General features: G+C 53.4%; 6 protein-coding genes across 6 annotated transcripts; 3 read left to right on the forward strand and 3 right to left on the reverse strand.

Moving 5' to 3' along the window:
* Nucleotides 1-276: 276 nt before the first annotated feature.
* BJY04DRAFT_228344 (sugar porter family MFS transporter) lies at nucleotides 277-2,084 on the reverse strand. The gene is made up of 2 exons (XM_073718821.1): nucleotides 1,487-2,084; nucleotides 277-1,437 (listed from the first exon to the last, which is right to left on the reverse strand). Exons 1-2 carry the CDS (start codon nucleotides 2,012-2,014, stop codon nucleotides 361-363), a joined length of 1,605 nt encoding a protein of 534 aa, XP_073576297.1. The 5' UTR covers nucleotides 2,015-2,084; the 3' UTR covers nucleotides 277-360.
* Nucleotides 2,085-2,327: 243 nt separating this feature from the next.
* BJY04DRAFT_228346 (shikimate dehydrogenase family protein) lies at nucleotides 2,328-3,475 on the forward strand (the record flags this gene model as incomplete). The annotated part of the gene is made up of 1 exon (XM_073718822.1): nucleotides 2,328-3,475. The coding sequence occupies exon 1, from the start codon at nucleotides 2,474-2,476 to the stop codon at nucleotides 3,473-3,475; it is 1,002 nt and encodes a 333-aa protein (XP_073576298.1). The 5' UTR covers nucleotides 2,328-2,473.
* Nucleotides 3,476-3,519: 44 nt separating this feature from the next.
* Nucleotides 3,520-4,839, reverse strand: BJY04DRAFT_228354 (inositol monophosphatase family protein; the record flags this gene model as incomplete). Its single annotated transcript, XM_073718824.1, has 5 exons — nucleotides 4,530-4,839; nucleotides 4,344-4,484; nucleotides 3,858-4,296; nucleotides 3,675-3,803; nucleotides 3,520-3,628 (listed from the first exon to the last, which is right to left on the reverse strand). Exons 1-5 carry the CDS (start codon nucleotides 4,696-4,698, stop codon nucleotides 3,520-3,522), a joined length of 987 nt encoding a protein of 328 aa, XP_073576299.1. The 5' UTR covers nucleotides 4,699-4,839.
* A 301-nt stretch (nucleotides 4,840-5,140) lies between these two features.
* On the forward strand, nucleotides 5,141-5,599 carry BJY04DRAFT_213249 (type II 3-dehydroquinate dehydratase; the record flags this gene model as incomplete). The annotated part of the gene is made up of 1 exon (XM_073714826.1): nucleotides 5,141-5,599. One exon carries the CDS (start codon nucleotides 5,141-5,143, stop codon nucleotides 5,597-5,599), a length of 459 nt encoding a protein of 152 aa, XP_073576300.1.
* Nucleotides 5,600-5,668: 69 nt separating this feature from the next.
* On the reverse strand, nucleotides 5,669-8,430 carry BJY04DRAFT_213250 (putative C6 transcription factor QutA; the record flags this gene model as incomplete). The annotated part of the gene is made up of 2 exons (XM_073714827.1): nucleotides 5,669-5,864; nucleotides 5,915-8,430. 2 exons carry the CDS (start codon nucleotides 8,428-8,430, stop codon nucleotides 5,669-5,671), a joined length of 2,712 nt encoding a protein of 903 aa, XP_073576301.1.
* Nucleotides 8,431-9,225: 795 nt separating this feature from the next.
* On the forward strand, nucleotides 9,226-12,532 carry BJY04DRAFT_73793 (putative quinate pathway repressor protein QutR). Its single transcript, XM_073720971.1, has 2 exons — nucleotides 9,226-11,903; nucleotides 11,952-12,532. Exons 1-2 carry the CDS (start codon nucleotides 9,450-9,452, stop codon nucleotides 12,210-12,212), a joined length of 2,715 nt encoding a protein of 904 aa, XP_073576302.1. The 5' UTR covers nucleotides 9,226-9,449; the 3' UTR covers nucleotides 12,213-12,532.
* Nucleotides 12,533-12,607: the final 75 nt, after the last annotated feature.

A 12,607-nucleotide genomic window follows, 5' to 3' on the forward strand; every position in this document is an offset into this window, starting at 1 on the left:
AATGAGAGGTTGTTGGGTTGCGTATTATAGATTGTACCTCCTATTGTAGACGATGTTGTGCTGTAGGTGTTGTGGAACATTCATATACTATTCCGACAGATCTCGCCCTAGCAAGCATGGAACTACTAATTCGAATACACGGGTGATGATGTGGCAGATACACGCCTGAGGGCGCAGAGAAAGCCACGCATTACTGCTAGAGATACTTGTTAGAAAAGATAGAAGGGAGGGTACTGCAAAGAGTGACTTATATACTAGACTACCTTGCTATATATATCCATGTCAAGACTCAATCAATCAGACCAGTCATATATACACCTTCATCCCACCACCATATTAATTCCGCAGTAGCTATGAAACCTAAGCCTCCTCAACATGCACCCCCTTCGTCCTCTCCTTCAACTGCGACTCCTCCACATCATGCCGAAACCGCTCCTCATCCGCCCTCATCTCCCGCAACAGCATCGCATGCGCCTTCCAAACAGGCTTCTTATCAAACAGCGTCTCCATACTCTCCAACGGAATCCCCTTCGTCTCAGGAATTAAGAAGTAAACAAAGAAAATACTCAGAATCATCAAGCTCGCGAAGAAAAAGTACACCCCGTATCCCATCTCCGTGAACATCTGCGGCGTGAAGCGCGAGATCAGGAAGTTCCACAGCCAGTTTGACGCCGCGGCGCAGGCTTGCGCGAGCGATCGAACGGTCGGATCGAACATCTCGCTGTTGATCACCCAGGGGGTGCCGTTCCAGGACGGCGTGTAGAAGGCGGTCCATAGGTAGAAGAAGAACATGGCGGCGATGCCGCCGCCGTCGAGGGAGGTTCCTTCGGGATTGTTTTCGGGCTGTGCGATTTTGATGTACGCGCCGACGAACCAGAGGCAGATGGAGCCGCCCGCGGCACCGACGAGGAGGAGGAGGCGGCGGCCCATGTGATCAATCAGATACAAGAGCCAGACGAATGTAATCACGGCCTTGACGACGCCGAAGATACCAGTCGTGAGCAGGCTGGTGTTTCCGCCGGTGACGCCGATGCTGGCGAACACGCGCGGGGAGTAGTAGTTGATGGCGTTGATGCCGGAGCCGTTCTGCCAGAGGAACAGCATGCTGCCGAGGAACAGGCGGTAGAGGATCCTCTTGTTTGTCCAGGCGGCTTTGAATGGTTTCCAGAAGCCGAGGCCGATCTTTGCGCGCTGAGCCTCAAGGGACTGGTCGATCATGCTGACTTCTTCCATCATGTAGATGTGGTCTGCGGGGAGGTTGCGGATCCACGCGAGGGTTTCGATTCCTTTCTCGCGGTCGCCGCGGAGGAACAGCCAACGGGGAGATTCACGGATGAAGAGGGCGCCGATGATGAGGAGGCCGGCGGGGATGAGTTGCACGGCGAAGGGGATCAGCCATTGCTTGTGGCTTGGGGCGAGGGTTTCGTCGACGCCGTACTGTTGTAGTTAGTATGTGTTGCAGAAAAAAAGATATTGCAGGACATACGTTAATCCAGAACCCAACAACACCACCGAGCTGCCAACCAAGCTCATACACACCGACTAATCGTCCTCGAATGGCAGGAGGCGCCATCTCAGAGATATAAATGGGGCAGATGTTGGAGCCCGCACCGACTCCGATACCGGCGAGCACACGGCCACCAAGAATCAATCCGAGGCCGCGATCACCATTAGCACCGAGCATCATGCCCGCGCCGAGGAAGAAGATCAAGGCAGAAAACATCAGACCCCAGCGACGGCCCCAGAAGTGACCGATGGGGTAGGCGAAGAGAGCGCCAAAGAAGGCGCCGGCCTGGTAGAGAGAGACAATGTTCGCGGAGACGAGATCGCTGTTGAGATTCTCCCAGTCAAACTCATCTCTGAAGGACTGCAGAGACAGTGTGGTGCCGATAAAGGCACTGTCGTAGCCGATCATGCATGATGTGAAGGAGGCGACGGCGGCCAGGAGATACACGCGCCAGTTGTAGACCTCGCGGGGGGTTGGTCGATCCTCGACCAGGGAGAGGATGGACATGATGTGAGTCTCTATAGAGTATTCGACTCAAACAAAAGGGAAGAAGGGAGGGAGGGAGGGAGAGAGGTGGATGAGCGGAAGAGAGAAGAAAACCGGCGAAGGATTTAAGGTATATATACGCCGGGAAGGACAGTCAAGCCTTGGCTGGATAAAGGATGAATTCGCAGAAATCCCAACAGACCCCTAGTCCGGCATTGCGGGGAAAGCGTTTATCTCTCAGTCCACAACCTAATCCCAGATTACATTAAATTGAGCAAAAAATCCCCACGGGGGTCTGATTAAGCGAGTGCAGATTCTTCCACGTCTGGTGGGCAAAGCGTATACCCGAGTCTCCACCGTCCCCTCAACGCCGGCTAAACACTCCCTCTGCATTAAATATCCCATCCAATCCTTCCTGCAATAGCCGCCGCTCGACAATCACTGGAAAAGGCCAAGAAGAAGAACATACTCTCCCTCAACATGGAATCCATCACCATCCCCTCCGACCGCGACGGTGTCGCCTACCTCTACGGCCACCCGTTGCGCAACTCCCTCTCCCCACCCCTCCACCAAACAGTCTACAACGCTCTCGGCCTAAACTGGACCCAGATCCCTCTCTCGAGCCCATCCCCCAATGGCTCCTCCTACACACAGTCCCCCACCATCGACACATTCCTCTCCTCCATCAAAGCAAACCCGAAATTCGTCGGCTCGTCCGTCACCATGCCGTGGAAGGTAGCCATCATGCCGCACCTCGACGACCTAACCGAAGACGCGAGACAAGCCGGTGCCTGCAACACCATCTTCCTGCGCAAAGACACAGACGGGAAGACCGGGTACGTCGGCACAAACACAGACTGCATTGGCATTCGCGAGGCATTGCTGCAGGGGTCACCTAATGGCGCCGCGCATTTCCAGGGAAAACCCGCGCTGATTGTTGGTGGCGGTGGCACGGCCCGGACAGCAGTGTATGTGCTCCGCCGCTGGCTCGGCGTGAGCAAGATCTACATCGTGAACCGGGATGCGGAGGAAGTGGCGGCGATTCTGGCGGAGGACAAGGCGCGGAATGCAGGGAAGGAGGGTGTTGCGCCCTTAATTCCTGTCTCGGATGCGAAGACTGCTGCGACGGTGGAGGCGCCTGTGGCTGTTGTTTCGGGGATTCCGAATTACCCGCCCAAGACAGAGGAGGAGGTCAGGGCGCGGGAGACCCTGACGACGTTGTTGCGGAGGCAGTCGCATGAGAAGGATCAGGGGGTGATTCTGGAGATGTGTTATCATCCGCTGCCATGGACGGAGATTGCGCAGATTGCGTCGGATGCGAAATGGAAGGTTGTTCTTGGGTCCGAAGCGCTTATCTGGCAGGGGTTGGAGCAGGCGAAGCTGTGGACGGGGCAGGATGTTGTTGCTGTCCCGGGGTTGGTGGAGCAGGTTAAGGACTTTGTTAGCAGGACTGTGGCGGAACGATCCAAGGCTAATTTGTAATGATATTATTGAGTATAGAATATAGAAATGCATTGTATATATATCTATGGGGATGGTCTGTTGTAGTCTAGTTGTCGGACCCGCCGCCAAACCTCTCGTACTGTTCGTTCCTGCGTCTCGCGGCCTGTCTCTGTTGCTGAGGGACCAGCAGGCCTATAATATGATTAGTATATACCAGTCAAAGAATAGAAAGACATACCGAATAGCCAAATACAACCGACTCCCCAGCTTGACCGGCTCAATCGGTCCATCGATATCCTCCGGCGGATTCGCCGTCGTCACCAAGCCCCCAGCTTCAAGCAGGATGGCAATACCAGCCGCCACATCCCTTCCATCAATTAGCACCCACCCTGTCAGAACTGTATAGGAAAGGAAAACTCACCACTCCCAGCATCCCCCCTCCCACCAGATATCCACACTCCCCATGGCCGTATACGCCAAATCCATCGTCGCACTCCCCAAGCTCCTCACCCCATGCACCATCCCCCCCTTCCCACCCCTACTCCCACGTTCACTGGCCATATTGACAAAACTCTCAATTTTCCTCTGCAGATTACCATCCGGAATATCCCGCCGGTCCTTCCCCCACTCGCACGCAAAGATACACTTTGACGGCGCATTCGCCGGCATCGGTGGGACAAATGGCTTGCGCAGCAACGGAAGCTGCCGCTTCTCATTCAGCCATGCGCCGCGATTAAGACAAGAGGAGAAAAGCTGGTCCAGAAGCGGGGCGTAGATTACACCGATGACCGGCTGGTGGTTTACAATGAAGCCGATGGAGACGCAGAACATGGGGAAGGCATGGGTGAAATTGACGGTCCCTGGGAGTTTAGTTCGAGATGGGAATCTGAAGACAGAGGAAGCGTACCGTCTAAAGGATCAACACACCATGTTGGCTCCTCGGTGATGAGGTATTCGCGGGACTGGCCCTTTGCGTAGCTTTCTTCGCCGAGGAAACGGTGCGTCGGGTATTTGGTTTGGATGGCGGTTTTGATGAGGTGTTCGGCATCTATACTGTTAGAAGCGCCCACCTTGCGTAGGAAGGAAGAGATACCTTCGTCTGTCTGAGTCACGAGGTCGACTGCATTTTCTTTTTCTGCGTAGACTTGATCGGCGTTGCGCTCCTCGATGCGCTCGAGCAGCAGTTGACCGGCCTTGCGGGCGATGTCGATGGCGAAAGTGTAGATTTCGTCGAGCTGCTCCTGGGGGATTGGGCAATCCATGGTGAGTGAGTAAGTGAGTGAGTGATTCTGGTGTTGGAGGTTGAAGAGGGGAAGAGGCGAGGAGAGGGGGAAAAGACAGAGAGAGGATGACTGACTGGAGTGGAGATCAGACCGTTGGTAACCGGGCTGGCTCTATTGAGTATACAGCTGCGCAGATTCAGCGCCACAACACAATAAGACAAACGGGTCAATAATGATTCTGGAACAGATGGGCTGCTAGCTCTGGAGATCTTCTCCAGGTCCTAATTGCCCCATGCTGTGGCCTTAACCTTGACGGCAAGAGATGACCGACAGGATATCCGGCAGAGCGTTCTGCCACGGCAGGTTGTCTTTTCCCGATCCTCTACTAGATCCCCGCAATTCGCCATACTGTTCCAATATAATTATTGCTACTCCCTCGACTTTCGATTCTATCACAGCTATCTTGGAAAATACCACAACAATGGCCAAATCAATTCTCCTCATCAACGGCCCTAACCTCAACCTCCTCGGCACCCGCGAGCCGCACATCTACGGCGCAACCACTCTGTCCGATGTGGAAGAATCCTCCAAGGCACACGCCGCCTCTTTCGGCGCCACCCTCGAAACATATCAGTCTAACCACGAAGGCGCCATTGTGGACCGCATCCAGGCTGCCCGTGGCAATACCGACGCTATCATCATCAATCCGGGTGCATACACTCACACCTCTGTCGCCATCCGAGATGCTCTGTTAGGAGTGTCAATCCCCTTCATCGAGCTTCATGTGAGCAACCCACACGCGCGGGAGCCATTCAGGCATCATAGCTACTTGAGCGACAAAGCCTCGGCCATTATCGTCGGGTTGGGGGCCTATGGATACAAGGTTGCCGTGGAGCATGTTGCTGTAAACTTCAAGCCTTTAGAGAAGGCCTCTTTGTAAATAGTGTCATAATTTCATTATTTCCCACAGAGCAAATGCCGTGTATTAGATTGGTAAATAGACTCGGGTTCATCTAGGATTAAGTATTGATTCGCTCGTGATTTGCGATTCGCGCCGGAGGGGGTTTGCTTCTGGCGACGTCAAAGTTTGATGTGTCGAGGCAAGAAGGAAAGGGTCTCCTTGCGTAGTGTATGGATACAGCTCAGGCATGCCGGCCTCCGGGACAAATCCGAGATTCTGCATGAACTCGGGCTGGTTGTCCATCCTGAGAGTTTGTTAGTTGGCTTTCTAGATAGTAGGGTCAAAAATTCTCACCTGTCCGTGCCGTCCAGCGACGCCAGCTCGTCAAATAAGGCATCCAGATCAGGAGCAATTCTTGACCGCCGGAGCGATCCAGAGCCATCGATATCAACCAATGAATTGAAATTAAGGCTCGGATCGTTGTATGTTTGTTGATATTGGGCTGTCGCAGGAAACGGCGCTTGGAGATCAGGCAGGATTGGCCCGCTGGGCCTTCCAGATAATAAAGAGCGATGTTGATTAGGAATATGTTGGGTAGGATTAGGTGCCTCAATACCAGAGCCAATGTTCAGAGACGAAGCTGGCGTTGGCAGAGACAAAACTCCATTGTCATCGGTTGCTGACGCCCTCATCCAGGTTGGCGAGAGATAAGAGTCCGGTGTCGTAAGATTCACAGGCCGGGTATCGCCAATGAGGTTGGTTATTCGCAAATTACCTCCAGGGATGCCCTGTGCCACAGGGCTCCTAGCAAAGGAATTGCTCTGCGGAAGAGCTACTGGTGCAATTGTGGATTCCGACCCAACATGCGAAAAGCCTGTATCATGTACCCATACCGACGCGAGATGACTGGAAAAGGACTGTAGTTTGTGTTTGACTCCGGGATCAGCTTCGAGAGTCCAAGCTGCACTCTTCCTCGAATCAGCAGACGGAAGGCTCAGCGTCAACGCCATTCCGAAAGTTGGACAGGTTGCTGAAACGCTGTATGTCTCCATGTACGCCTGCACTAGTGATATTAGGCGGTTTGATCCGTCCGAAGCACGTCGTAACCCGAGCCTCTCATTCCTGTGTGCTGCCAACCGCAAGCTGATTGCGATGGCGACAGCCTCGTACATCATTTCGAGGCCGAAAATATGCGGCGATGCCGGCTTTGCGTGAATAGTCGGCAAGTCTATCCTGTAGCCTTTCGGAAGAGCTGACACCCACAGCTGCAGCTGACGCTCAAGCGCTTCTAATTGAGAAACAGTAGTCGTTGCCGTTTGTTCCCAGCAGCATAAATCGTTCAGCATGCACATCAAAGACAGCAGCCTGTTGAAGGTGCTAAGTGCATGAAGTGGCCCGCGGTGGAAGGGAGCTCGAGATGACTCTACCGGCCGGAGACCGGTTTGGTCTTCCCAAGGGTGCCACTCCTCTAATCCATCCTCATTGATCAGGCCGACCTTGGTCAAATCACCCCTGCGCAGCGAGGGCATCTGACCTATTTGCGCTGCGATGAGGGTCTCTAGTAAGAAGCACCCCAAAAACACATGTTTGGACCGTCCAGCGGCCTTGAGTTCCTCTGTGGAACTGGTGGGAGTTGCGGATGGATTGCTCAATCCCAGACTTTGGGCTATTCTGACTGCATGTCCCACGAGGATCCATGCTGCCGCCCAGTCCTGCTGACCGAGCTTGATGAGAGAAAGGATTAGTAGGCTTTGGACATGGCCGAGCTCCTGTGCCCCGTTCTCTGTTGGAACGAGACTTCGAGCCTTGGCGTAGAGCTGATTAGGATCAGGTCGATCTTCTGGAGAGTCTGTCAAATGACGTGTGGCTGCTATTGATGTCTGCTGTATTGAAGCTAGGGCTAAGACCGCCCACAATGCTGCTTGGTCGCCCGAGCCTGTTGATGTGGCGGTGTTTTGGTCTTCGTCAGCATGCCGAAATGCTGTGCGAAGAATGTCGTGTTTCTCTAGAATTGGAAACCAGCATTGCGTGTAAGAGAAGTATATGTCGAGTAATGGCCAAGGGTTAGGAGGGAGTTGTTGACTAGTGATCTGAGAATGATTCCGTACAGACGAGTCAGCGGTGTTGCGTGGTTGATCATCCGAAGGGACAGTCTGAGTTCCAGAATCTCTGGCAACATAGTCTGAATGCTGCCTTAGCTTGAATGATGTTGTTGGTACCCTCACTGGAGATGGTCCAATCGCCATGGAGCCGTCCCTTCCCTCCCCAAGCGGATCCGGTAAGTTCCACTCAAGGGCCTCGGACGATAGCACGCTGTTTGCCTCTGCATCGGTTGGAGAATCTAGGTCCACGGCAAACCTAGCGCTTCTATCATGCTCATCCTCTGGCTGTTCAAGTAATGTCAACAGTCGCTCAATCTCTTTCAGGACAATGCTGTTTTTCCAGGACGATAACAGCGTGTCAGACCCCTCCGCCTCCTTTCCCATCGTAGCCAAATGGCTGGGAATATTTGCGGCCCTCAGTAACGTCCGAACGACCTCCTCGCTACCTTGTATCTTTGTAAAAACCAGCCCCCATAACAGCTCGAGCGTGCGAATGTATCCGGTCGGGAGGCCGCGCTTCTTCGGGTTGGCTCTGTAGGTGCAGGGCCGAGAGAGAGAGGCGCAGGTTGAGCATATCGGTTGAGCTCCGTCGCATTTGTCCTTTTTTGTTCTGCAGCTGTCGCAAGCTCGAGAGACTCGCTGCCGTTTAGGGTTCGAGGTGGAATCGTCAACAGCAGGAATCTGTCTGCCATCGTCGTGGACAGCATCGGTTAACCGTCGCTTGGACCTGGCGCTGCCCCCGTGGGTCTGGCGGGTATCACTACTCATAGTCGATACAAGGGTGCGCTAGGCTGGTGTGAGCGCATTCTCATCTTCGACACGCGCAAGCGAGATGAATCCTTTGCCGGCTGGTTAACTGATTCCCCGGGATCGATGAGCGTGCGCAGCCCCCGCCTCGAAAATGAAACTAGGAATCAATTGGCGCACTTGTCGCGAGGAGTAAATATACGTGAGCCCGCCAAACGCTCCAACCCAAGGGAGGCACTGCTAAAGCGGATCGGAACCTGGGGTGATGATAACAAATCGTGGATGATGGAATAGTGTGTGGGAAGCCGAAGGCGGAGAAAGGGAAGTTGGGGAAGAGGCGTGGTATCGCTTACCCGCTACCATGACAGCGAGGTACCCGTCATGATTATCAATTTCCGAGGGCCCTATTGGCGATGGAGCCCGTTAGCAAAGTTTTCTCGAGCCAAAATTGACCTAGAACGCTTTTGCCCACCGGTCGACCTAGTGAGGTAACGTGGAGCTGGTGGAATTGCGAGGAACTGTTAGGAGACGCTGGTCCGGGCTGCACCTCGGAGATTCCCCGCGGGGAAAACGAGAGATTCATTGAAACGAGCCAATAACAACACGTGCAATAGCATCGCTGGACGTCCGACCCAGTCGATAGCAGGACTGGTTGTGCTGGTGACCATGTCGGTAGTGGAGGTCGGCAAGTTGGAGAAGTCGGCAGAGCGCTTAGCCGATCAGGCCAGGCCCAGGCGCCAAGGCATGAACGGCGTGACTTTCCCCGCGAACCCCCAAACCTCGACTTTCTTAGACTGCCAGTCTCAGTCTGTCTCTCCCCACCCACTCTGATCATTGCTTATGCGCCTCTGTGACCCAAGCCATTGCTGACTCGGTTCTTCCGCCCTCCCGATTCTGGTTCTGCTCCGAGTCTTGCGCCTTCGACCGACCCTACCCTCTTGTCCGTTTGAGATCCGCACGCTCGCTTCGGGCCACGTCGGGCTGAACATGCTCTCCACAATTGATTCTTTATAACCTACCCGTTGTGCGCTGCATACGTGATGTCGATCTTGGTGCGACCATCCAAGCGCCGCTTAGATGACCTCGACGGCCTTGCAGACCAAAATCGTCACCGTCTACCGCGAAGCTATAATCAGGGAGCCAACACGTTAGGGTTCACTGCACATTCTGGCAACCATGGGCGACTCGATGAGCAAAAGGAACTCTCTGGGGAGGACTCCAGATTTGCCTCGCCATTTCGAGACTTGAGCTCCAGTCGGGGGTCGCCGACGCGCTTCGAGGACTCGCTGCAGAGTCAGAGGAAGTTCTCACAGAATGCGTCCATCGTTCTGATCGGCTTACGCGGTACGGGCAAGTCGAGTCTTGCAGTGATGCTTGCGGCGACTTATGGGAGACGTCTGGTGGAAGCCGACAGGTACTTTCAGCAAATGACCGGTCGCTCGCGCACCGCCTACAAAAGAGACCACACATTACCGGAATACCGACGACAAGAGGCCATTGTCATGGAGTCATTACTCAAGGAACATCAGGAGAACTGCGTCATAGTTTGCGGACCTGGCGATGTGGAACGCAATGGGCAGATCCTATTGAGGGAATATGCCAAGACTCACCCCGTCATCCATATTGTTCGAGATCCAAAGAGCATTCAGTCGTATCTGAAAACTGGTGATACCGAAAAAGTGCGCCGATTTCTTGAGCTGTCCGGTCCAATCTATCGAGCGTGCTCAAACTTCGAATTCTTCAACGTCTCCGAAAAGGGCATCGGAGACCAGTCTTTCCCAAGAGACGGCCAACAACACTCGCAATGGGATGCGCAAGTTGAACAGCGCGCCCAGACCTCTGCCCCATTCCTAGTGCTCAAGCGGCTGCAGCGTGTTTTCCTCCGTTTTGTGGCCTTCACAGCTGGTAATACTAACGAACTAAGGAACCAGCTCTCGCCCTTCCCTCTGCACATGCAGCCGATTGAATCCCGCAAATTCACTTACGCCGCAATCGTACCGCTATCATGCCTGCTAGAACGTGATATGGATATCGAAGAGCTAGAGTCTACTGCCGACGCTTTTGAGCTCAAAATCGATGTGTCTGCAGCGCCCTCTGCTTACCTTGGCACCGAGTCGAATCTCGCAGACAACATAAGTCAAATGGTGACAAGAATTCGACGTTGTACTATTGTACCTTTGGTTTATCATGTTGACAGCGCAATTTCGCCACAACAAGCCGAGCCCTCTCAACGCTCTGATTCATCCTACCTAGATTTGGTGCAACACGGCTTACGCTTGGGGCCAGAGTTTGTGACGGTGGATCTGTCGTTTGAGGATAGCCTTATCACCAAAATTATAGCGACCAAAGGTTCGACAAAGGTTATTGGGCATTATGCCAGTCAGCCTTCTTCCCGGGGCTGGGATGACCCAGAATACATAGCTATTTATGAACGAGCAAAAAGGCTTGGGTGTGATATGGTCCGCCTGACGCAGCCTGCAACCTCAATAGATGACAACTTGGCCGTCGAGCGTTTCCGACATCATATCCGCACCCTTCCCGGGCCTCAGCTGCCCATCATCGCATACAACTCCGGGCCTCTCGGCCGGCAATCTTGCTGCTTCAATCCAATATTGACTCCCGTGGTACCTCGGCCCCTGATGAATGAGTCTGGTACGAAAGGCTTGCCTCATATCACCATAAAAGAAGCGCAAAGTGCTCTCTATACTTCATTCGTGTTAGACCCAATGCAATTTTTTGTGTTTGGTGCCAATACAACTTACAGTCTGTCTCCGGCAATGCATAACGCAGCATTTGAGCTGCGCGGAATGCCACATCGTTACACAATCCATCAGACACCGACCTTGCGAGGTATAAATGACCTTGTGGAAAATCCAAACTTTGGGGGCACAAGTGTCAGTCTGCCCTACAAGACGGAGGTGATTCCTCTTCTCCATTCAATGTCTCCGCACGCCCGTGCGATCGGAGCGGTCAACACCCTAATTCCTATCAAGAACCTCGAGACGAGCACCGATAACTCGCTGGACATGGAAAAGAGCCGGTCAGGGCCGGTCAAGGGATTGCATGGGGATAATACGGACTGGATCGGAATTTGCAACTGCATACGACGGGGTCTATCGCCGGCCAATGCCATCCGGCCTTCAACAACAGCATTGGTAATCGGGTCGGGTGGAATGGCGCGAGCCGCGGTGTACTCTATGATCCATCTCGGCGTGCAAAACATCTTTGTCTGGAACCGTACTGTCGCCAAAGCCGAAAGGTTGGCCGATCACTATATGCGGTCAAATCTGCGCACTGCCGGCAGATCCGGGTCGTCTCCCCGCTATCACATTCACGTTCTAGACTCGTTACAAAGCAGCTGGCCGGCCAACTACAAACAACCAACCATTGTCTGCTCATGTATTCCAGCCCACAGAATCGATGACCAACCCGCACCGAACACTCAGCTGCCTACCCAGTGGACCGAGAGTCCAACGGGTGGAGTGGTTGTTGATGTAAGTATTGCAGTTCATGCTCAAGATCACATTGCTAACGGAATCTAGCTCGCATACAAGCCTCTTAATACTCCACTCATGCGCCAAATTCGCTCGCTCGCCCATCGAGGTTGGGTGGCTTTCGACGGTCTTGACGTCCTCCCGGAACAAGGGTTTGCTCAATTTGAACTCTTCACTGGATGTCGCGCTCCAAGGCGACTCATGCGCAGGGTTATCTTACAAGAGTACAAGGAGGAGGAGCAGGAGGAGACATATGATCAGAGCGCGATGCAAACTCGACTTGAGAACCTCGATGGGCAACCAATGTGATTCGGCCTCTCTTCTTGATCATCCAAATATCAACAACGTCGAAGCAATTTGCTGCCACTCCACCAATCTTGTCAAAGACATTCTTGGTTTCGGCCCCAAAATTCGCCACACCGGCCAAGATATTGCAGGCTCAGAGGATGGACAGATCTTCATCTACCGAGGTCTAAGCACCAAATGCCGACTTGATGAAGCAACTAAAACACAACGCATGCCAGACGGCACAAGATATGTCGACAACCCCCTCAAATCTTGCCACAGACAATCTCTTGCATCTTATGATTCATGATTCGGATATATACCCATGACAATAATATCTTCATTCTATCGAAACCCCTTCCAGTTTAAAAAGATACCCAATTCATTCGCGTCCTCCGTTTCATCCCACCAACCCCTCA

This window comes from Aspergillus karnatakaensis, assembly GCF_047715665.1.
Source record: "Aspergillus karnatakaensis strain CBS 102800 unplaced genomic scaffold BJY04scaffold_3, whole genome shotgun sequence".
Classification (NCBI taxonomy): domain Eukaryota; kingdom Fungi; phylum Ascomycota; class Eurotiomycetes; order Eurotiales; family Aspergillaceae; genus Aspergillus; species Aspergillus karnatakaensis.